The sequence below is a fragment of the Hyperolius riggenbachi genome, chromosome 2, assembly GCF_040937935.1.
Source record: "Hyperolius riggenbachi isolate aHypRig1 chromosome 2, aHypRig1.pri, whole genome shotgun sequence".
NCBI classification, from domain to species: Eukaryota; Metazoa; Chordata; class Amphibia; order Anura; family Hyperoliidae; genus Hyperolius; species Hyperolius riggenbachi.
In genome coordinates, this window is record NC_090647.1 from 278,434,052 (window position 1) to 278,459,174 (window position 25,123).

The following is a 25,123-nucleotide window of genomic DNA, read 5'->3' on the forward strand; positions in this document are numbered from 1 at the left end:
TGCAGAGCATATTTTCAACATCTAGCAGGTAAAAATAGTGAATGGGCGTGGCTGCCGAGCTGGGGTGGGGACAGGCTGTGGTAATACCGGTGGGAATGTGGTAGTAACGGTTTTGCCAAGGGAGGTTGAGTTTAAGACGAATAATGCTTTATGGGCGAGTGGGTGAGTTGCTAACCCTGGCACTCACCGATTCTTGCATAATTGCAAGTGATTCTGATTCAGATTCCGCTTTTTAATTAGTTTTTACATCCGATTCAGATTCCGATTTTCAGTTTGCTCCCTGCACACTGCAAATCTGAATCTGAATCGGATGTAAAAACTGATTAAAAAGCGGAATCTGAATCGGAATCACTTGCAGTGTGCAAGAGGCCTTAAATAGGGATTTACATTAAATGTTTTAAATTTTACAGACTTAGTCCTCTTTAAAGAGGAACTTAACCGAAATATAGTAGGGGAGAGGGGAGGAAGACCGTATATACTCGAGTATAAGCCGGACCGAGTATAAGTCGACACCCCAACTTTTCCCTAAAAAAAAAAAAAATGGGGAAAAATGATTGACCCGTGTATAAGCCGAGGATAGGAAATGCTCCAGCTACTGATCCAACTGAATGGCCCCTACCTCCCACCATAGGAACAACAGAGCAGGGAGGGCGCAGTGGTGATAGCTGTGTGGGCTTTGTGCCATGCTGCCCCCCTCTCCTCCATGGCAGAGTGCATGCTAACTGGCCTCTTCCCCCCACCATAGCCACAACGGAGCAGTGGGGAGCACAGTGGTGATAGCTGTGTGGGGTTTGTGCCATGCTGCCCCCTCTCCTCCATGGCAGAGTGCATGCTAACTGGCACCCCTCTGAGTGTTCCCTCTACCCCACCATAGGCACAATGGAGCTGTGGGTAAACAGTGGTGACAGCTGTGTGGGCTTTGTGCCATGCTTCCTCCCTCCGTGGCATAGTCATGCTAATTGTTCCCCCCTCTGAGTGCACCTCTCCCTACTACCATAGGCACAATACAGAGCAGTGGGGGTACAGTGGTGATACTTTGTGAGCTTTATGCCATGATGTCCACCTCCATGGCATAGTGCATGCTAACTCGCCCCCTCTGAGTGCCCCCTCCCTCCACTAGCCACAACAGAGCAGTAGGGGCATAGTGGTGATAGCTGTGTGGTCCGTGCTGCCCCCTCTTCCTAACTGAGCGCATGCTAATTTGCATAGTGTGGTGAGGCCTATCGCACTGCTCTCACCTCCTGTCCGGGCCGCTTTCCGTGTCTCCGGTAGTTCCTCTGCTCCAGCTCTTTCATCCCCTTTGCCGCTCGTTCTCGCTGTCAGCAGCAAGGAGCTCCGGTCTCGTCGGGGCAGTGTGCAGCCAGGGACACTCATAGTCTCATTGCTATGACGCCATCTAGTGGCGCTTCCCACAATGTGCTGCACGCGTCATAGCAATGAGCCTATGAGTGTTCCTGGCTGCGCACTGTGTCCCGACGAGACCGGAGCTCCATGCTGCTGACAGCGATAATGAGCGGCATAAGGTGATGAAAGAGCTGGGGGCAAAGAAAATACCGGAGAAGTAGAAAGACGCCCGGACAGGAGTTGAGTGCAGCGCGATAGGTCTCACCTCACTATGCAAATTAGCATGCGCTCAGTCAGGAAGAGGGGGCAGCACGGATCGCACACCTGTTACTGCCGTCTCCGCACTTCTCCGATGTGCCTATGGCGGGGGAAGAGGTGGCGGTGGGAGGGAGCACTCAGAGGGGGGGGGGGGGGGGGGGGGGATGCCAGAGTAACTTGTCAGACTCGAGTATAAGCCGAGACCCCCACTTTAGGGCCACTTTTTTGGGCCCAAAATCTCGGCTTATACTCGAGTATATACGGTACATCAATACGCTGCAAAGGAAGAATTTAAAAATAGAAAAGAGATCATGAAATGATTGATACCCGCTTTGTAATTCGTTCATGTTGTTTGATCCACAATGAACCTGCAAGGTGATCATCTTTACTACTGACAGACAAGAAAAAAACTAGACAGCACCAACTTCCATGATCTATAACCACACTCCCTAACAATGCAATAGGCTAAAAGGATGGGTTTTATTATAGATATAAATATGCACAGAGGGCGATACTGGTTGTTGGGCAGTTGGAAACAGCAGTTATTTCCCACATTGCAACAAGATTCACAGAAAGGAAACTGTCATGACTATGGTCATGATATTACACTGTTGGAGGGGTTTCACCACAATATCAGCCACACAGACCTCCCCTGATGACCTATTTTAGAAAAGGTAAAGATTTCTCATGAGAAAAGGGGTATTGGCTACTGATCGAGATGAAGTTCAATCCTTGGTTAAATCTCCTCTTCAAGTGTATTTGGTAGACTGTATCTGAATTTCTTTGCTTATTGGTAAGCTTAAAAAGGAGCTGTCAGCCATACTATCTCAGAAAAAAAAACACATATATAAGTAGATAAATACTTGCTCTACTTACATAACACATGTATTGTACTGTCCACATTTTAATTTTAGTGATTTTTCTACAGTAAAAAAACAAAAAACAAAAGAGAAAATCCTTCTGAGAATTTCCCATTTTAACTGTGGCTATTTTGAAGCCAATTCTGATGTAATTTCCTGTCCTACTCACCTTTGCCTGATTTGCCCACCCTTCACTATAGAAAGTGCCTTGTCCCAGCATGAGAAATATTGGCCAATCAGAGAGGAACAGAGATGTGGGAGGGGAAAACAGGAGGGAAAGAGGCTTCAGCCAATCAAGCTGCATTAGTTAAGTCTGAGGGGAAATAGAGAAGAAAAAAAGGACAACCCAGCATGCCCTGCTACTTCCTTTTTGTGTACCAAATTTTGTGTGTACCAAATAAGAGTCAGGTAAACTGGGGAACGATCATTTATCAACAAGAAAAGTAACAGTGATTTTAACTTTTGTATTGCCTGGTTAGCATCCTTATTACTTGTTTACCAGATAAACAAAGAATTGATTTTTGATTTTATGCCCGACATTTACACTTTAAAACATTTTTATATTGATAAGGTGTGAAAATCTCCCCTGAGAGAAAACTCATAAGAAAAATGTACTGTGTAAGGGCCTATAGCAAAAGAACACATTAACACGTATCATCACATTTAAGAATACCTTTATTAAAGAGAATCTGTAATTTGAAAAAAAAAAAAAACATACCTCAGGAGGAGGGGGGGGGGGGGATGGTTGTCTCTGGATCCTATTGAGGCTTCTACCATGTTCCTCATCCAGCCTAACCTAGCACTGGCATACCCAAAAAATCAGTGGCCTGCCTGCCAGGCACACTAGCAGCTTTCCCCTCTGGTTCCAGTGGAGAGAAATGTACCCGACTGGGTCTGCTCTACTGCTCAGGCGTCTCGAGCCTGCGCAGTAGAGCAGACCCGATCGGGCTTGGCCAGAGCCCGAGTGGAAAAACACTAGAGCGTCGGTGTGCAGTGCGACAAGCTGACTTTTGGGGGTTTCAGATCAATTCTGCTGAGCAGAATGGAGGAAGCCCCTTTAGGATCCAGAGGTTTCCCCCTCCCGAGGTAGGTACCCCCAAGTAGAGGCCTGCACGGGTCCACTTTTTCATACCCGCACCCGACCCGCACCTGCGACCAGCTACCCGCACCCGACCCGCTTTCGGGTGAATTTAATACCCGCAACCCGACCCGCACCCGCAGAACCGCTACCCGCACCCGACCCGCAGGCCTGCTACCCGTCCCGCTCCCACGCGACCCGCTTTTTTATATTTTCTTCTAAAGTGCACATTTAAAGTAACATTGGGGAGCTGTAAAGTTAATAAAACCTATTTTTATACACAAACAAAAGCTAAAGAAGGTTTTTAGCTTGCTTTCACTACCCGCGACCCGCTACCCGCAACCCTACCTGCAACCGTAACTCGCTACCCGCACCCGAACCGCACCCGCAGCTTAAACCAATTCGGGTACCCGAACCCGACCCGCATTTCGGGTTACCCGCGGGTACCCGACCCGCTGCAGGTCTCTACCCCCAAGGGTACAGGGTCATTTTAAGCATATTAGGAACTTACAGCCATAACAAAATAATATAGTTCCTAGGTTTCAAAGTGTAACTCATCTTGCACAGCCAGTGCTTGGGAGCAGATGAAAGGGGGTGAATCAGTCACACGTGTGACTGAGGACTTGGTATACTGAATATCCTATAGCTGTGGTCTTCCCAGCCTTAACTGACCACAATGGCAAATGTGGATGCTAAAGCAGAAATTTGTAGGAGTTACATTAAACAGTGGCACAGTTGCAAGGACACAATTTAACATGATTAGACAATTATACTTTTCTCCAATCCGATATGGAAAAGCAGTTTTAAAAATAAATAAAAAATATATGATGAAAAAGCATTGTTTGTGATCACTGAAAAGGACCTCCAATCGTACATTGCATCATGAACACAAATTGAGCTTGAAAGAGAATATGTGCCCCTTTCCTGCTTCAAGATGATGTTATTTCAGGACTGGGACATCCTTCAGTGGCAAACTCTCTGTGCCCCTGAATTTTGGCTTACACAACTGTGCACAACCGCTAGTAGAATATCAGTGGTAATGCTGATATTCGAATAAAGCTTTACATAACCAACTTCTGACACTTACCCTCCCTCTACCCAATCCTAACAGTAACCCCCACCCCAGCTACTCCTAAAACTAACCCTCCCGCTACCCTACACATCCCTTCCTGCACATAATACCCTACCGGCTGTAAGTCACAGTCTGATTACTTAAAAGCACACTTAAAAGAGACACTGAAGCGAGTAAAAAACTCACTTCTTCTCTTATATTCAGCAGGGGCATGTGTGCCCCTGCTAAACCGCCGCTATCCCCACGCACAATGGGGGTCCCTTACCCCCCAATTCCCCCCCCCCCCCCTGCAAAATCTACGACCAGCTTGGTCGTAGATTTTGCTGCTCCTAGAGGCAGGGCTAACGGCTGCAACCCTGCCTCACAGCGCGTCTATCAGCGGCACATCGCCGCCTCTCCCCCGCCCCTCTCAGTGAAGGAAGACTGAGAGGGGCGGGGGAGAGGTGGAGATACGCGCTGACAGACGCGCGTGAGGCAGGGCTGCAGCCGTTAGCCCTGCCTCAATGCGGAAGAGATCCCCGGCGAGGACGGAGGGGATTTGGGGGTGAAGGGACCCCCGTTGTGCGGCGGGATAGCGGCGGTTTAGCAGGGGCACACATTTCCCTGCTGAATATAAGAGAAGAAGCGAGTTTTATACTCGCTTCAGATTCTCTTTAAGGAGAAGTACACTGACTCTCAACATCTCCAAGTATACTCAAAGTCTGGAGCAAACTTCTCTTGATTGTTGAGACATGGAAGAGCCAATTCAATGAATGTAGTAAACAGTGGCGTAGCTAAGGAGCTGCGGGCCCCAATGCAAGTTTTACAATGGGGCCCCCCAAGCACTCTGTACATAACAATTGATACGGCGCACCAAAACCTGCCAATGGCAACTACAGTGTCAAAGGTGTAAGAAAGGGATGGGAAGCAGTTTGTTTATGATTACCACTATTCAAAGTATCTATAGAGTAATTATTAGGATCACAGGACCAATAGAGAGCTAATACTGTAGCTGAGGGAGGGCCCTTCGGGGCCCCTCTGGCTCAAGGGCCCCGATGCGGTCGCTACCTCTGCACCCCCTATTGCTACGCCCCTGGTAGTAAAGCTGAGAAATATGGTTTACAGTAGCACATTCTACTTGATAGTTTATGTAATCTCTCACTACTGGTACTGTGCCTGTGTTTGTGTACCTGTTCATTATAAGGGTACAATCATTAAAAGTAAAAAACACAGGTGCAACCTGCAACAACCCAAAGCAACCAGTCAAGGACCGAGAAGAGATCTCCACTGTTTCCTAGCCATGTTACAAATTAGCATGTGTCCAAAATGTAAGAAAAGGTAAGCATTTCAAATACTCCAGCAGTTTCCTTCATTAACCAACTTACTTTGTTAAATTATAGCACACCCCACGAAGAGGTTCATGATCGCTAATTCTGATCCTATGATTCACCATGCTGTCCAACTCATCCCGGGCAAACATTAATTGTGTGTCTGTCACACTAAAGCTGGCAGATTCACGAGCACAGTCCTCAATATTGTGAGCTTCATCAAGGATTACCACCTGGTCTTTTAGCAATATTTCCATCTGAAAGAGGTCAAATATCAGGAATCAGTGGGGGCAGTTTACTAAGATAATTATGTGAGGTATTGTGTTTACTTTATTGTCTGCAATAGTTAGATGCTTGAGGTGAACAATGCTCTGCTTTGTTGCCTTCCTTAAGTAAATACCGTATATACTCGCAAGCAAGCCGAATTTTTGACCCCCAAAAAGTGGGCCAAAAGTTGGCTTGCTTGCTAGACATGTTGGTCCGCGATAGAACCAACCCCCCCCCCCCCCCCCCCCCCCCCCCCCCCGCTGCTATTAGCTTACCCGGCGGCTTCCTCTATTCCCCTCTCCGTCTCCTGCTCGCCCCGTGTAAATAATTTACAGCAGCTCGACCCACGGCGGCTGCTGTGTGATGAGGGAGGAAGACGTAGAGAGCGGTTCTCATAGTAACGGCGATACACATCGCCACTACAGGAAGCCGCTCTCTCTACGGCTTCCTCCCTCATCACACAGCAGCGCCGTGGGGCGAGCTGCTGTAAATTACTTACACGGGGCGAGCAGGAGACGGAGAGGGGAATAGAGGAAGCCGCCAGGTAAGGTAATAGCAGCGGCAGCCGTGGGGGTTGGGGGGGCACTACCTACCAATACTGGGTCGCTATATTGAGCACTATACTAGCTATACTGGGGCACTATACTAGCTATACTGGGACACTATACTAACTACACTGGGGCACTATACTAACTACACTGGGCACTTTACTAGCTATACTGGGCACTATACTACCTATACTGGGCACTATACTACCTATACTGGGCACTATACTAGCTATACTGGGGCACTATACTAGCTATACTGGGGCACTATACTAGTTATACTGGGGCACTATACTAGTTATACTGGGCACTATACTAGCTATACTGAGGCACTACCTACCCATACTGGACACTATACTAGCTATACTGGGACACACTGGAGGGATCACGCGGCCAGCATTTCCTACCCCCGGCTTATATGAGGGTCAATCATTTTCTCCTGGTTTTTCGGGTAAAAGTTGGGGGTCGGCTTATATGCGGGTCGGCTTGCTTGCGAGTATATACGGTATATAAATACAAAACAATAATAGATGATGATAATAATAAGAGAACAGAAAAGAGCAAAGAAAAGAGAAAAATCAGACTTCACCAAGACAAAAAGTGCGATTATGAAGCTCCATCATCTTCCGCAGCATTTCAAAGAAGAGCTATCAGGTATACTATCTCAGAAAAAAACACATACAGTATATAAGTAGATAAATACTTGCTCTACTTACATAACATATTTATTGCACTGTCCACATTTTGATTTTAGTGATTTTTCTACAGTAAAAAAAGAGAAAATCCTTCTTTGCATTTCCCATTTTAACTGTGGCAATTTTTAAGCCAATCCTGATGTCATTTCCACCCTTACTTTCCTCTGCCTGATTGTGTATGCATTGCCCGCCCTTCACTATAGAAAGTGCATTGACTCAGCATGAAAAATGTTATCCAATCACAGAGGAACAGAGGTGCGGGAGGGGGAAAAAAAGGGAGAGAAAGAGGCTACAGCCAATCAGGCTGCATTAGTTAAGTCTGAGGGGAGGTAGAGAAGAAAAAAGGACAACCCAGCATACCCTGCAACTTCCTTTTTGTGTACCAAATGTTATGTGTACCAAATAAGAGTCAGGCAAACTGGGGAATGACCATTTATCAACAAGAAAAGTAATAGTGATTTTAACTTTTGGATTGCCTGGTTAGCATGCTTATTACTTATTTACCAGATAAAAATAAATAATTGGTTTTTGATTTTATGCCCGACAGTTACACTTTAAGGGGACAATAAAGGTGAAAAATAAAGTTTACAGACAGACAAGAGCAGTACAGTAGTATGCAATATTTGTTTTAACTGTACATATAGGAAAATATGCAAAATTATTGTTTAGTATTTATATTGCACCAACATCTTCTGCAGCACTGTACAGATTAAATTGTCTTGTGACTTAACTGCCCCTCAGGGGGGCTTACAATCTAATCCCTACCATAGTCATATGTCTATATCATGTAGTATATGTATTGTAATCTAGCATCTGGCATTCCCGCTAATCTCTTTGGCTGCAGTAGTGTCTAGTGTCTTACTGAACAGGAAGACCCAAGATTTAAACCAGGTCTCCTGTGTCAGAGGCAGAGGCCCTTAGCCATTACACTGTCCAGCCACTTCTGAGAGGGATCTATCTGTTGGCCACATTGACCAGTGTATGGCCAGCCCAAGGGGCCTATTTACACAGGTATGCTAAAAATGCCAAATATATAAAAATCTTAATCTTGTAAAATATTCTTGCAGCCTCTTTATAAAGACAATATATCGCTCACACTACATCTTTTCATAATATAGATTACCTCTGCCCATTGCATACATTGTGATCTATCGCTAAATTGCAAAGGACTTCTGGGTATATCCCACTCCTCCAGCCTGAGTGATGTGCACATGCTACAGTTGTGGCTTGCATTTGTACGTAGGTTCTACATGGTAGATCATTTTCAATGCATAGTTTAAGTAGCGCGAAAGCTGAAAAAATTTGGGCACCTCAGATATAGATTCAATCTAAGCCTATGGGCCACAGAAGAGTTCTTTCAACTAAATGGAATGACATTAGGGCAAACCCCCGCCACCAAACATGGCTAGTTTTTTTCTAGCAGTGGAAAGAATATTATACTCTCTCACGGTTTAAAGCAAACCTAAACTTATGAGAGAATTATTTGTATGCGTAGTAGTAACTGCACATAGAACTTCTCCCACATAGACAATAATAATCTTTTGAACTTTTAATTATGATGGGAACCAAATAAAATTTAAGAGGTAAATATTCCATATGAGTGAATGCATTGTTCTAGCAACTTGGATGGGAAAACAAGAAAAGTTAGTTGCGTGTGGTCCGGTATTAGTCATGGAGAGGATCCGAAGACATAATAACAAAAGTTGTTTAGGTGATACCTATAATGCCTAACTGTAGAAGATTGCTGTGCAAGCTTTCAAAACTTTAAGTTTCTTCTTCAGGGCATGTTTCAAACCTGGATCAGAACCATAAGCCATACACCAACTGGATCAGAACCATATCATCCAGTTCTGAAACATGCCTGAAGAAGAAATGTAAAGTTTTGAAAGCTTGCGGAGAAATATTGTACAGTTAGTCATTAAGGCTACTTGCACACCAAGACGTTGCGTTAGGTGCTATGTTAAGGTCGCATAACGTGCACCTAACACAACGTATGGTGCTGCAAGAGCCGACGGTAGAGTGAGCCGCGTTAGGCGGCTCGATTCCTCTAATGTCTCCCAGAGTGGCGCTGATTGGCCAGCGGGTCCACGTGATGCGGAGCGAGACACTCCGCATCACGTGGTCCCGCCGGCCAATCAGCGCCCGCCAGTGCAGTGAATATTAAGTAGCCATGTGCACGGCTACTGTAGCTGGCTCTCCCCGCCTCCTCTCCGCCCCCCACTGCGCATGTGCAAACAGTCTAACGCGGCTATAGCCGCTCCAACGCCGTAGCATGCTGCACTTTGCGGAGAACGTGCAGCGTTACATGTAACGCAACGTGGGCTGTGTGAACAGCCCACTTGTGTTACATTGCTGTGCGTTGGGGGAGCGTTACAGGCGCACTAACGTGCGCCTGTAACGTCTTGGTGTGTAAGCAGCCTAAAGGTATCACCTAAACAAGAGAGGAAAACACATACTCCAGTATGAAACTGATTGAGAGTGGATTCAGGTGAGAAAAAATGGGATTTAGGGAACAGGTGATAAGGAAGGACTGAAAGTTTAGTGCAGGCAGCCTTTTGTTAATATAAGTTAAACAAATTAAAGTGGAAAGTCCATAACTGCTACAAATATGGACCAGTACTCTTCAACACTTTTTGTAATGTAATGTTAATAAAAGTATAATTCCTTTACAATTTGCAGTGAGCTAGGAATTTCCTAAACTAAGGGTGCCCATACATGGTACAATTTTTCATTTTTTTCAATTAGATAATTTAGTTTGATTATTCCGTTAGATAGAATATAAAGATTTTTCCAACATGTCTGATCGTATTTTTATAGAAAAAATGATAATCGTTATTTTTTCTTGATAAAAAAAAAAAAAGATTATTTTCAACTTTCATTCAATTCGATCGTTTCGAAAAAAAAACATGAAAATCAAATGTTTTATTGTACTGTATGGGTACCATAACTGAAGATGAAATTGTGCTTTTTACGTACCAGGAATCTGTACTCTGTGGAGTACAGTCAACATAAAGTCTACCCATCTGGCTGTAGAAATAATTAGCTGTGCTTCTCAGAGTGGACTAATCCACTTAGGCCTCGATTCATAAAAGTGAGTGGGGTAGTTCAGAGACGGGCGGGAAATTACCTCTAGCGGTAAATGAGGGTGTTTGCAGTAAATTCATTAAAAAAATTCTGAGTGCGAGAAGATTGCGATAGCAGTCGGTAAGTGTGCGGTGTGGTACGGAAAGCTGTCGGTATAATTTGCTGAGTGCAGTAGTTTGCCGCTGACTTCCTAATGACAAGGTGCATGCTGTGTAGAAGTGGGCAGTTTTAGACACGTGACTTATTTTTTATAAATTATAATTATTATATTTTATAAAAATATATATATATATATATATATATATATATATATATATATATATATATATATGTATGTATGTATGTATGTATGTATGTATGTATGTATGTATGTATATATATATATATATATATATATATATATATATATATATATATATATATATATATATGACACGCCGACACAAACAACGTTTTCATTACCGCATGCAGTAAAACATGCGTAAAATTTTATGAATCCACTATCAACAACATACCATGCGGTAATTTACCGCTTGGCCGATAACGCATGTGGTAATGCTTTATGAATCGAGGCCTTACTGGTAAAACAAACTTGGACATCGGCTAAGAATCCATACTGGTGTGCTAGGTCTGCTGGCTGTCAGAGGGAATATCTGCATGCAGTGTATATGTATAGAAATTATTAAAGTCAGTTGCTACTATGAAATTCTCTCTTTTATATGACAGGTGATTAAGACAAATCATAAAAAGTGTAGAACTCTGTTAAGTGCACTGTAAAACAGATGAAAAGAGATAGCTTCACCTGTTTCAAGAGATAACTAAAGCAACCATTTTCCTTCCGTTACTGGTATTTATTCACAGTGTGTAATCATTGTGAAACAGGAGACACAAATGTAATTATTTAATAAAGGAAGGGATTATTATAATCATATTTAAAGAGAAACTGCAGTGAAAATAACAATGAACAAAATTGCTTATTTTCTACAATACAGCAAAATCCCTGTTACCCGGAACTCAGGCAACTGGAAGCCTCAACTAACAGACATGCCTGCAGCGATATCTAGCAGCCTTTCTGCATCACCTAGTGGGCTCATATGGACTTCCGGCATCTGTGCACACAAGTCGGCGTGTCACATGACCCGATGTGGGTCAGCTGACATACCGGCTTCTGGGGGAAGTCAGAAAGCTGCTAGCGCCCTGTTAGATGATTCAGAAAGGCTGCTAGACATCGCTGGAGGCTCGATAAGTACTTGGGGAGAGGGGTGCATTTTAGCCCGGTTGCTCAAGCAACCGGCAAGCACATGTATTTGGCATCAGGCGATCCCCGCCAGTGCCGATTACTGAGGACTCTGCTGTATTCATTTATAGATTAATTAGTCAGTGTTTGCCCATTGTACAATCTTTCCTCTGCCTGATTTACATTCTGAAATGTATCACTTTAGTTCTGCCAGGTGATCTGTACAGAATATTTGTCTACTTAAGTTCTATGCACAGAGGTAGTTATTGCTTGCTTGGCAGTTCGAAAAAGCCATCATTTCCCACAATGCAACGAGGTTCACAGATAGGACCATGGTCCTGACATCACACTGAGATGATGCATTTGAGAAAAGGTAAAGATTTCTCGTAGGGAAGGGGGTATCAGCTACTGATTGGGATTAAGTTCAATCCTGGGTTAATGTTCCTCTTTAAATGCACACACAAATATAAAATCAGAACATAAGCATGTACTTACACTTTCCCTAATTTGTGAATCCAGTAGGTAGTTGTAAGGGCAGAACACAATATCAGCGTCTTTCATCAGTTCACGAGCCGCATAGTAAGCACAGGCACGAAGCCTCTTCCCAAGGCCAACAAGCTCTTCAATATCCCAAGCCTGAGTTACTCCATGCCTGTACTGCAGGACAGTCTGTTCATTCATTCTCTGAACCCCATAATAGTAGCGGCAAGAAGGACCCTAAAAAAAATAATAAATTGTGAGAATGTATTTTACTACGCACTTACAGTGTCTTGTTTGATTTTGAATATCAACTGTGGCAAAACAATGCAGCTCCAATTTACAATGGGCCCCACTCTTCCAAACATATACCTGTAAAATTCATGTGATAGCTATCACTGCAAGATAGAAAATATATTTTGTGTAATTACATAGTTTGGTTGAAAAAAATACAACCACCATTAATTTCAACCAATCGAGTTTAGTTGTGTGGAACCAAAGAAGCAATGTATTGAAATACTGATTTCCTACTAAAAGCACAGAAACATATGAATTCTTTTTTCCCTACTTAATGGTACACTCAAAACCAGAAAGCAGACAAGTACCGTACTCACGTTTATTGTTTGCATCAAACACTATGTTCTCCTAGGAGTTCTCCTTTAAAATACGGCAATCAAACATAATATACTTGAACCCATTCATGATTGTATAGATCACAGACATACTGTAAGTTGTTCATGCAAAGATACAACACCATTTAAACTGCACCCTGCAACTCAGAATCAAATGCTTTTTTCTTCTGAACCATGAATATATTGAATGTACTGCTTCACGCACTGTAAGTAGCAATTCATCCTGATCAAGTGCGCGGCTAAGCAGACTGGCTCCCTCCTGCAGTTTTATACCTGCTATGTTGTGAATAAATAACATCTACAAAATTACAACTGTGCAAATAAAATGAAGGTCAGAAAAAAAAAACCACACGCAACTAAATACTACATGACCTTTACTTATTTTGGAACACAGCCCAAAGGTCACCTACAAATATGATAAAAAAAAAAATATTAGCAGACACTCAAACTGCATGTTCATAAAATAAACGTAACACAACCTACACAGGAAATCCTATAGCAGGAAGACAGTCACGTTAACTGTTCACCTTACACCAGAATTCTACCTTCATCTTGTCTTGGCTCCAAAGCGATGGTTACTATGAGCAGCTTATACGCTAGCATGGAGAATCTGTTAGCAGATGCCCCGTCAAGTGACTGTATTTTGGACATTCAACTAAGTTTAACAGCTTTAGCAGGCCATGCCAGAAATACAGTTAAAGCCCAGAACATCTTAGTGTTGAAATGCCTTGGGGGCTCTATAAAGGTCCTATAAACATTTTAGGACTCCCAAACCAGTGAAAGAAATGCAAGGATGCTTTAACAGTCCAGTGGGACCAGAGCCATGTTTTTGCTCAATATAGTCTGCATTGGCTTGACTTAGGAAAAATAAAAAGCAGGTCTAGGCATGTTGTTTTAAATGAGGCAGAATATTTAACCCTTTGAAAATGTTCTGCGCTGCCAAAAGGGAAAAAAAGATAAAAATAAAAAGCTGATTTGTTTATATAGTCCTGCGTAGCTTACACCTTTGTTTGTAATTATGTCAATAAATTTATTTCTGGTGGAAAACTGATCAGACAGTTCGAGAGCCATTTTATTGGGTTACAAAACCCACACTTTGATACTGGCACCTCAGTGGAAAACGCAGAACTATCTGGCAGCTTATTCGGCACAGGCTGCTAAGGCAGTAAAATAATAGACCTAGTGTTTTTTCCATTATGCAAAGAAACAATAATTCCCAAGTGGAATGTAAAATAAATTCCTATCATGTTGTTCTTGGACTCTAAACTGTCCCCTTTAGTCTACGATATAAAGCAAAAGGATAGTGTCTCTACAGTGTCTCCACTTGCAGATTGTTATCACTTATTTCACACTTGGCTTCTGTTTACTTTTATGGTTTTCTACATGCCCTTTTTATCTAACTCCCATACGTTTAAATCTACCATCACCATTGGTACAAGTTTCCTTAAGTGCTTAATGAAGTTTCCATTTCAAATGTTGTGCCATCATGGCAGCTTACTTGCCAACAATAAAGTGTGGAAAACACCAATCTAAAGGACTGCAGGGCACCTGGCAGTACACGGATAACTAGCAACAGTGGTGGTTAAGTGGTTAGCTTACTTGTCTTGCAGTTCTACCATACTGGAATTCCTACCAATATATGTTGCCTGGGTGCTTCTGTTTCCTCCCACACCCCAAAAACATACTTGTCTAATACTCTAAAGTTCCTTGAAAAACAGTGACCAACTGGGAAGCATAGGAATGCCTCTATGAAATGTAGTGTAAAACTAACTCTTTCAGTAGTACTAATTCAGTGGTACATTATTTGAAGATGGATATAATCTGGGAAAAAAGGTAAAAGCTTGAGCATGCTAATGTTTGCATTTAATTTGTGCTTAAATAAACATTCAACTGCATCTGAATAGGATTTGGCCATAACCACCAACTAAACTTTAATACAGTGAGTAATCAAGAAAGCACTTCACACAATCAAGAAACCACAAACACGGGATAATAGGGCTGGGTTTATAAAACAGTAGGTAAAGCATACAATCCAGGAAACAGGTAGCTGCAACCACTGCACCTACTGTGATCGGGAGCAGAACACCGAAGAGCCAGGAAAATGTAGTAAATAAGAATTCCGCTGCACCGATCTCAGGATAAAAGTCCAATTTTTATTGAAGCAATTGTGGACAAACAGCAATACAGCTCACGCGTATCGGAGCAAACTTATGGCTCCTTAGCTGACTATGACTAAGGAGCCATAAGTTTCCTCCGATATATGTGAGCTGTATTGCTGTTTGTCCACAATTGCTTCAATCAAAATTGGACTTTTATCCTGAGATTGGTGCAGCAGAATTCTTATCTACTACAAAATGTAAAGCATATCAAATATATCCGAAGTATGGGTTTGAAATTCCATATCAGATGGCATTCAAAATTCTAACTTAACATTCAAGATGTGTCCAAAGTGTTTGGAACACACATGCTGTAAAAATAGTAAAGTTACCAATTTACTTGGCGTAAGATTCATATGTAAAAGAAAATTGTGTTTAGAACCAGGGCTGTGGAGTCGGTACAAAAATCCACCGACTCCGACTCCTCAGTTTAGGATTCCACCAACTCCGACTCCTTTAATTTGCATATTACAATCTTGTTGATTGAAAGTATCTAACATGAAATTTATCTCTTAACTGCCAATGCTTAGGAATTTTAAAAGACAACTGAAGTAAGAAGGATATGTAGACTGCCATATTTATTCCCTTTAATCATAGACTAAAACTAGTCCTTGGTAAGAGCACTTGTAAAAGGTACAGACAGGAACAAAGGAAATCTATCAGGCCCTAGGCAATGTAACTGTGGGTACATGTAAGAATGATGTGCAGGTACTCTGCAGGGGAATGAGGAGATTCTTCCTCTATTACACATTCTTCATGCACAATCTGAACATGGATCAGGCCCTAGGCAGCGTGACTGTGGGTATAAAGGACAAGGGGAAAAGGGAGGGGAGAGCTCACTCAATAGACAATGTGAGAAAACCGGTTAGCCAACCATGGAATAATCTAATCTGAGATTCCTTTTAATCACACTATACGGCAGCCACCGTTCATCCTTTCTACCACGCACCTGCTTGTCAGTTCACAAACCTCTCCAGCTGCCTGCTGCTTGCTTGTGTAAGACACGCAGAGCAGAGTGGAGTTTCTCACAACCATTACCCCTCACACAAACTGGTTCCTCCTACACATCCAAGACACCTCTATGCAGAAACTCATGTACATGAATGCGGCTGCCTATAGCGGTAGGTAGCATTTGTGAGGAGTGGAAATACACCCGATCCAGGACTGAAGTTTAGTGGACGGAGGAGCATCTAACGCATTATAACTCATATGTTATGCAGCTGATCACTGTGAACCTAGCCTAAATGACAAATCACTTTTTGGGTGACTGTTCTTTTTTTCAGTTTGATAAGTGATTTAACAAACATAGTACCAACCATTATCAACCTTATAAATAGGGATGAGTTTTTGAGTTCACATTCAGGAAATGGAAGCGTTACACCTGCGGGCCACGGCGCAGTGGTTAATTCTCTTTCCTTCGAAGTCGGAGTGATGTGGAAAGCAACGATTTAACATCCTCACCATCACATTTGTTAATTTACTCTTTTTTTTATAGTGATGATATTTTCTGCAGTGCTTTACAGACGATCTAGAGTAATTTACATCACCCACTCTTTCTCAGCAGGGCTCAAAATCTAATGTGTCTACCACACGCTATGTGCAGTTTTAAGCAGAAATTTGAATAATTTGCCAGTATTTTTTTAAATGCTGTGGGAGGAAACTGGAGCGCCTGGAGAAAACCTATGTCAACATGGTCTGATCAAACTTCATGCAGACAGTGTCCTGACAGTTCGAAATACACTAATCCTTTACATTTGAAGAAGCAACCAGCCAATGCCAATAGCTGTTCTAAACAGGGCTGTGGAGTCGGAGTCGTGGAGTCGGAGCAATTTTGGGTGCCTGGAGTCGGAGTCTAAATTCCTATTGAATTTAAACTGTAATTAAAATAGAAAATATGATAAAATGTTCTATTTCTCAGATAATAATCATAAATAATTTTTATATACAGTAATAGCTGTTCTTAGTCTACAAAAAAATGAAATAAACCAATCAAAATTAGTTACTTGTGCTGCTTCAGTAAAGCAGTCTCCGTATTTTTAAGTCAGATACACATATCTGATTGTGACTGTATATATGATGTGTACACAGGAATCTCTTATATATACTAAATTACATCTATGCTGTAAGTATAAAGCCTGATGTGTAGCCGTGTCACTAATAGAGATGGTCAATGAGCTGGAAATAATTCTGCGTTGATGCTGATTTATGCAAATGTATGCACTCTCTTTGCTCATGAAATCAAATAATTTGATATGTTGGTAAAATTTGGTTTGGTGACTACGAACTAAAGGGTACCTGAGACAGATGAAAAGAAAAGTTTTATACATACATGGGGCTTCCTTCAGGCCAATCAGTCCCTCGCTGTCCTCCTCCTCCACCACCTGGATCTTCTGCTATGAGTCCTGGCAATTCAGCCAGTCAGCGCAGTCTGGCCACGCGTCACTCCTACAGCCAAGAGCATTCTGCACCTGCGCAATAGTGCTGGGCAGGTGTAGCACGCTCCCGGCGGCGGAGTGTGTGCAGACTGGCTCAAGTACCTGGACTCATAGCAGAAGTTCCAGGTGGCGGAGGAGGACAGCAAGGGACTGAATAGCCTGAAGCCCCAAGTATGTATAAAACTTTAATTTCATCTGTCTCAGGTTTACTTTTACACAGTAGTACTATACTTTACATATGCACTCCCCACAGAGCTGCAGGGAATCCACTGAGAATGCGTATGCTCGGTGTGTATTATATCCCACAAGTGGGGCTTGCACTCTTTTGCAGGTAGGCACTTGCCTGTTTTTAAGTAGCGCTGTTCATGTCCTTGCAATCCACTGAGAATGTTGTGCACATTGAACACAGAGGTGTTGTCTATCACCCATAAACCTGGTTCAGATTGTGCATGAAGAATGTGTAATAGAGGAAGAATCGCCTCATTCTCCTGCAGAGTACCTGCACATCACTCTTAGAGATGGAAATAGACAAAGCCTGCATGTAGCGAGTTAGAATAATGTGATCCGTTACAACGCAGCACTATGAACAGACCCATATTTTACAGGCAGTGAGTGGACATCCAGAATTATTCTGTGATGTAACTGAGCACTGTGAACAGGGCCTAGAGCATGTATTGCCTAATGTAGCCAATCAAGCTCAACCGTCCAGTACCCAATTCATGGAATAATATAAGACTCATCATTATCAATTAGACAAACATGACTAAAGAAAGCTACAATTTTTCTCTTGAAGTTTGCAGACTGCTACTTACACAGAAGTATTTTTCTGAGTGCCTTATTTAATAGGCAGATACAATTGAAATAATCTATTTATCTTACAGAGAATGCAGTGAAAATGAATGTTGTGGAGCAGCGATATAATAAAACAATTCTCCCACATTATCTATGCAGCGTTTCTAATGTATATTCTTCCTATTTCCTTTCATTGTTATTCAGTGAAGTATCCTTTCCATGCTAACCATCTGCACTTACTTCATGAGAAGAGCAATAGGAAAAGGAGAAAGCTCATCACTCAGCCAGGTAACACAACCCGCAGGGAACAGTTGTTAACTCTGTTATCACACATTATCAAGCTGTGCTGGCTTTTATCAGTCCATCACCTTACTTGATTAACAGAGAAGCTCTGAAGTCAGACACCTCAGCTGACAATTTAATTACCCGTCATTAAGAATACATGCTATCCTATGATCTTCAGATCATGATAGATATCACAATGCATTTATAACATGCAACAAAAGCTGTGCCAATGGCCTTGAGAGCAAGTGCTGTAACAAAAAACTTACCGCAAAATATATTGTCTATTAAAACATAATGACTTCAGAATGTGTATCAATCCTGTGTAGTAAAACCCCCTTTGCTGAAATAAGAGGTATTTTTGTTTGTTTTTTTAATACACTAAACCAGAAATAGGTAAACTCTGGAATGCAATAACATTTACACCACTGTGAATGGCAAATGTGATATTATAAGAATTAAAATCTCTGTTTTACATATCGTATGATAGACAAGAGGTTACATTTTCATATTTTTTTTAGGTTTCTATGTTGAAGATCTATCCACTTTTTCTTCTTTGTATTGTAAACAAATTTTTAGCAACACAAAATCAAGTTACGTCTCTTTTAATTCTAAATTGTATAAAAAGGGGAAAACTTTAGGGGGGGGGGGGGATATTTATAATTCTAATCCTCTATAATAAAACCCCTGTGTCCCTGCGTTTACTGTCTCTGTGTAGGTGGGTCCGTGCTTTATGCTACTGCGCATGGGCGCAGCACAGACCCAGCCTCACAGAGACAGGAGGACGGGGCCAGGGAGCCGGGCAGGCGTGAGTGTGCGCCGAGAAACAGACCCTAGAGCCCGTTTTTTAAACAGTGTGGGTCTACTAGTGTAATAATAATGTATAGTATTGACTTTTATAAACAAACAATAAAATAAATAACAACCGTTATTTATGAAGGTATTCTTGAGTAAACCTGTTCATAATGGAAAGAAAATTATTTCATTATTACAAAATACCAAAACAAACACAAGTTAAATCAAATAGCTGGAATGGAAGGATGGAAACACATTAATTTTAGCCAGGTTGAAATGAACTAATAAAATGGTTGGGTAGCTAAATGAGTTTTCGACAGGTTGCCAGGCACAAATACAAGGCAAGATTCCAAAGAACAGTGGTAGCCATCCAAATAGTACGGATGTAATAAAAACCAAAGAGGCAATGGGTATTGCTGCAATGTTCCACTTGCTGAGCACATGGATAAGAGTACTGGCAGCAGCAGGTTACTTTAGATTGCTAAATCCCACATTACGCATGTTTGTACTACAAAAATAGAAATCATGTCCATGGAAAATTATCAGACTATGTTCTAAAATCTGTATTTTTTGTTAGACAGCCTAAATGTATATTTTATATTGAAGAGCTAACTTTACAATAGCATTACATTCATCACCCTGACCACCAATCCCCTGTACTGCAAATGTATTGACAATAAAATACCAGCTAGATCAAAGTATCCATGTTCAAGTATAAATCCTCAAAGAGATCACACACTGGAATTTAATTATATCTGACATGGGAAGAAAGCTCCAGGCAGGGCCACTTAACCTGCCTGGCGTTCTGATAAGATCGCCAGGGAGGCTGCGGGAGGGTTTTTTTTTAATAAAAAAAAAATATTTCATGCAGCCAACTGAAAGTTGGCTGCATGAAAGCCCACTAGAGGGCGCTCCGGAGGCGTTCTTCCGATCGCCTCCGGCGCCCAGAATAAACAAGGAAGGCCGCAATGAGCGGCCTTCCTTGTTTTGCTTCCCTCGTCGCCATAGCGACGAGCGGAGTGACGTCATGGACGTCAGCCGACGTCCTGACGTCAGCCGCCTCCGATCCAGCCCTTAGCGCTGGCCGGAACTTTTTGTTCCGGCTACGCTGGGCTCAGGCGGCTGGGGGGACCCTCTTTCGCCGCTGCTCGCGGCGGATCACCGCAGAGCGGCGGCGATCAGGCAGCACACGCGGCTGGCAAAGTGCCGGCTGCGTGTGCTGCTTTTTACTTGAGCCAAATCGGCCCAGCAGGGCCTGAGCGGCAGGCTCCGGCGGTACTGGACGAGCTGAGCTCGTCCAGACCGCCCAGCAGGTTAAAGAGACACTGAAGCGATTTTTTTTTTATGATATAATGATTTGTACGTGTAGTACAGCTAATAAATAAAACATTAAGATCAGATACATCAGTGTAATTGTTTCCAGTACAGGAAGAGTTAAGAAACTCCAGTTGTTATCTCTATGCAAAAAAGCCATTAATCTCTACGACTTTCAAAGTCGTGGAGAGGGCTGTTATCGGACTTTCATTATCTCAACTGTAAGTGAACAGTTTTCTTTTTATCTGCCAGAGGAGAGGTCATTAGTTCACAGACTGCTCTGAAAGAATCATTTTGAATGCAGAGTGTTGTGTAATCTGCACATATTAGAGAATGATGCAATGTTAAAAAACACACTATATACCTGAAAATAAAAATATGAGAATATTTTCTTTGCTGCTAATCTTCTAGTAATTATTCATAGTACACAACCAATTCATTATATAATATTTTTTTTTCGCTTCAGTGTCTCTTTAAAGAAAGCTAAATATACTACCTTCTCCTAACATCTATTAACAATATTGGGGCAAAATGTGGAACTGATCAAATGGTTCATACTATGGGCTTGATTAACAAAAGAGTGCTGTTAGCATGGGCGGTTTCGCGCGAATTTTCGCATTGTGCGCGATTGCAAATTTTCGTGCAAACCGATAATGTTTTCGCGTGCAAACGCAAATTTCCCTGTGAAATCGATATCGTTTCCACCCGAAAATTCACGTTAGCGCAAGAAAACGTTATTGTTTTGCGCGAAAATTCGCGATCGCGCGCAATGCGAGAATTCGCACGAAAACGCCCGTGCTGACAGTTAGCACTCTTTTGTGAATCAGGCCCTTTATCTTGAATCCAGCGCCAGACTTGTACAATTTACTTTTAGTATAACTCATTTGTATTATTAGCCAGCAATTGAAGACTTGGTTTCCTACACCTTCACATTTTTGAGGGTAAAAAAAAATATAATCCGTAATGACTTTCACACAGTCCAAGCTTATAAAAGGTGCAATATTGGATCATTACTAAATGTGCCTTCCCCATCTTTCCTTTATGATTTATCTGCTATGCCAGAGTGGGGGAGGAGCTTCTTCAGTCACATTATCAGACCAGTATTGTTATTTTGTCTATATACCACCATCATCTCTCTCTCATAGCACTGAGCAGGATAAAATACAGACAACAGTGGGTAACAGCACACTAACAGTTGAAACCTACAGGAATATCAAGCAATACAGATACCACATATAGTGTCCCCCCCAGAATTTTTTTCCAGGCAAGTGACATGAAAAAGTAGTCGGGTGGGGAAAATGCAGGTTAGCCACTTCTCTGCGCATTTCTTCTTACCCCATAGGAGGAGGATGCAAAGGTGAGCCGATGACAGCCGGGTGCCCACCAACATTATTGTGTTGGGGCACCTGGCTAACACAGCCTGGGGAGAATACTGCATATATTAACCACCTTGGCGTTCTATTAAATGCGCCAGGGTGGCGGCGCAGCAGTATTTTTTCTTTTTTTAAATCATGTAGCTAGCCTAGCGCTAGCTACATAATTCCCACCTCCCTGCGGCATCCCTCCCCCCCTCCAATACCCGCCGGCGCGTATGCCCATAAGGAAATCCCGTTCTCAAAGGGATTTCCTTTAGGGCTTCTCTCATTACCATGGCGACGATAGTCATCGACGTTGTGACGTCATCGGGAGTCCTGATCCACCCGCACCGATCGGCCAGGCTGCGCACGGGGTCTCGGGGGGGGGGGGGAGGGGGCGGGCCTGTAACGCGGCGGGTAGCGGCGCATCGGCGGCGATCGCCCTAAACACGCAGCTAGCAAAGTGCTATCTGCATGTTTAAAAAAATGAAGAAAATCGGCCCACCAGGGCCTGAGCGGCGCCCTCCAGCGGTAATGGACGAGCTGAGCTCGTCATTACTGCCAAGGAGGTTAAGGTCGCATTCACAGTGGGACGTTATTGTCCTGCGTTATAAAGCAATTATAACGCAGGATAACGCACTGTAATGTTAAGCCTATGCGACATTTACAGTGTGACATTAACATCGAATTATAAATGTTGCGCTATGGTAACTCACTGCTTGCAGTGCTATACCTCTAAACGCAGACGTCAACAGATACGGAGAGGCATACTTTTCATTGACTGAATGCTCCACTGTATCTACTGTATGTCATGGTAACGCAGCATTAATGTGCTTTACCACTTTTTTTTGCATTGCGACTTTAACATTGCATTACAACGCAACGTCCCACTGTGAATACGCCTTAATACACAAATTATCCATAGTATAACATCATCATCCATTAGAAGTACTTCCTTCAGCCCCCTGTGGAGTAACATTTGAGTGAGGCAGTGGCCAAGCCCAGAAACATGATGCTATTTTTTTTGCTGCCAAGTAACACCACTGCATATCAAACGCTGATACTTATGTTCCAAATGCAAGGCTACACTGCCCAACAAGTGCATAGTTTGGCCTCCCTAAAAAAGAGAGCTAAGTGCAACTTCGAACATCAAAGACAAAAAAAAAATATGGGTGAGAGAGGCATGTCCTGCCAGGTTTACTGTCTAGTGGAGAAAACACTAGGTCCAGTGATGATAAAACTGTAGCAAAGGAGGCAAAAGTTTTTTTGACAGCTGGTGTAGGAAGACGCATGTATATGTATGTATATTAAGTGACTAAGCTATGTTTAGAAACTTACTTTAAAAAGTGCATATTAAGGATAAAATTAAAGGTTATTTGACTCCAACTGTGACCACCCTTCTGTCTCCTTCGTGTCAACTTCTGCCCTCAGTGTGTCCCCGATGGCATGATGTCTAGCTTTTGAGGTGCTTTTGGTCTACTTCTCTGTGTCAGATAGCTCCTATTTAAGTGATTTTTTGATTGAAACAGGTGTGGCAGTAATCAGGCCTGGGGATGACTACAGAAATTGAACTCAGGTGTGATAAACCACAGTTAAGTTATTTTTTAACAAGGGGGGCAATCACTTTTTCACACAGGGCCATGTAGATTTGGAGTTTTTTTTTCTCACTAAATAATAAAAACCACCATTTAAAACTGCATTTTGTGTTCAATTATGTTATCTTTGACTAATAGTTAACGGTTTTTGATGAGCAGAAACATTTAAGTGTGACAAACATGCAAAAGAATAAGAAATCAGGAAGGGGGCAAATAGTTTTTCACATCACTGTATGTAAAAAAATAATGTCGTAAAGAAATGCTACAGGTTAATACTTCTGCATTTGTTACCCATAGCTTATACTCAAGTCAATCATATTTCCAGGTTTTTTAAGTAAAAGTTGAGGGGTCAACCTATACTCGGGTCGGCTGATACTCGAGTATATACAGTAATGTAACAAAGGTTTATTACTGTATAAAGAAGTGTAAAAGTAGATTCGGCAAGGTCAGAATTTTTTTTTCTAGATGCTTGAGACTTCTGGTTAACAGAGTTCTGGATAACAGGGGTTTTACTGTACCATGCTACTCAGTCTTCACTGGATGTACTGTATATATTATTATTTGATGTTAAGCAGAAGTTCCTCTAAAGGTGATACTACAAATGTAAAATGTATTAGCACACAGAGGAACCTCAATCGAAGACGTTACCAGACACCTCTACAAGAAACCTAAGTACACCCGACCAGCTCATATGAAGGAAATGTGTAAAACCATAGCTTTGTTTAGCACTATGTGCTGTTCTTTCAGATGTGGACATTAACATATTGTTCTAAAGACTGTCCAAGTGAAATGTGAGATATGTAACTCATATGCAACCTGACTTACACATTTAAAATGGTTTGTACAGATCTGATGAAGGGTATGGAACTGCATGTGGCACCAGCACACTGAGGAGTAAAGCCCAAATATAAGGGCACAAAAAGAGAACATGAACACACCTACATATTTTACAGACCTATCTGAATTTAAAAAATAAATGCAGCTTCAACCGCATACCTCTTTGTATTCTAGAGAATGTTTCTACACTCTTAGAAAACATCATGCTCAGTTCTAATGGAGAGGAACATGCAACCTATTTATTTCAGTCAATCAATAGGCTGGCCAATGGACACTCATTAGGCAGGTGTTAATATTTGATTTCCCTGGAAAATTACCTTTGCATGTAACTGGGTATGTCTTAAACCTCCTTATAAATAAACAACTTATTTACTAAAAGCCATGAAAAATCTTCTAGAACACAAATAGATGCCTAGTTAAATATAATCTAACTTTCTTTGGCTATATCATGACCTGAATAAATGAGAACCTTCCAAGAAATATTACTTTAAAAAATTGCTTTGGGCTGTGCAGAAGATGGAACCTGGCTTTGTATACAAACTACTTATAATGTCATTTGGAAATTGTGGACTGCTACAAAACAAATAATGTTCATACAGTAGGGAGCATTCACTAAACACTGATAAGCAGAATAATGTGCAACGATTTACAGTACACATTGGGCTCTATTCACAAAACTTCTCATAAAGGTCTTATTTATCAGCTG

General features: G+C 42.1%; 1 protein-coding gene across 9 annotated transcripts in view; it reads right to left on the reverse strand.

Moving 5' to 3' along the window:
- BRIP1 (BRCA1 interacting helicase 1) overlaps positions 1 to 25,123 on the reverse strand; it is a 550,841-nt gene that overhangs the window by 387,712 nt on the left and 138,006 nt on the right. For all 9 annotated transcript variants that reach the window (XR_011026250.1, XM_068268746.1, XM_068268741.1 and 6 more), the window contains 2 exons: positions 12,243 to 12,464; positions 5,977 to 6,176 (listed from right to left, as the gene is read on the reverse strand). Coding sequence is in view for 8 of the 9 variants with exons in the window: in XM_068268746.1 (XP_068124847.1) it covers positions 5,977 to 6,176; positions 12,243 to 12,464 (422 nt within the window). In the remaining variant the exon portion in view is untranslated. The remainder of the gene's footprint in view (positions 1 to 5,976; positions 6,177 to 12,242; positions 12,465 to 25,123) is intronic.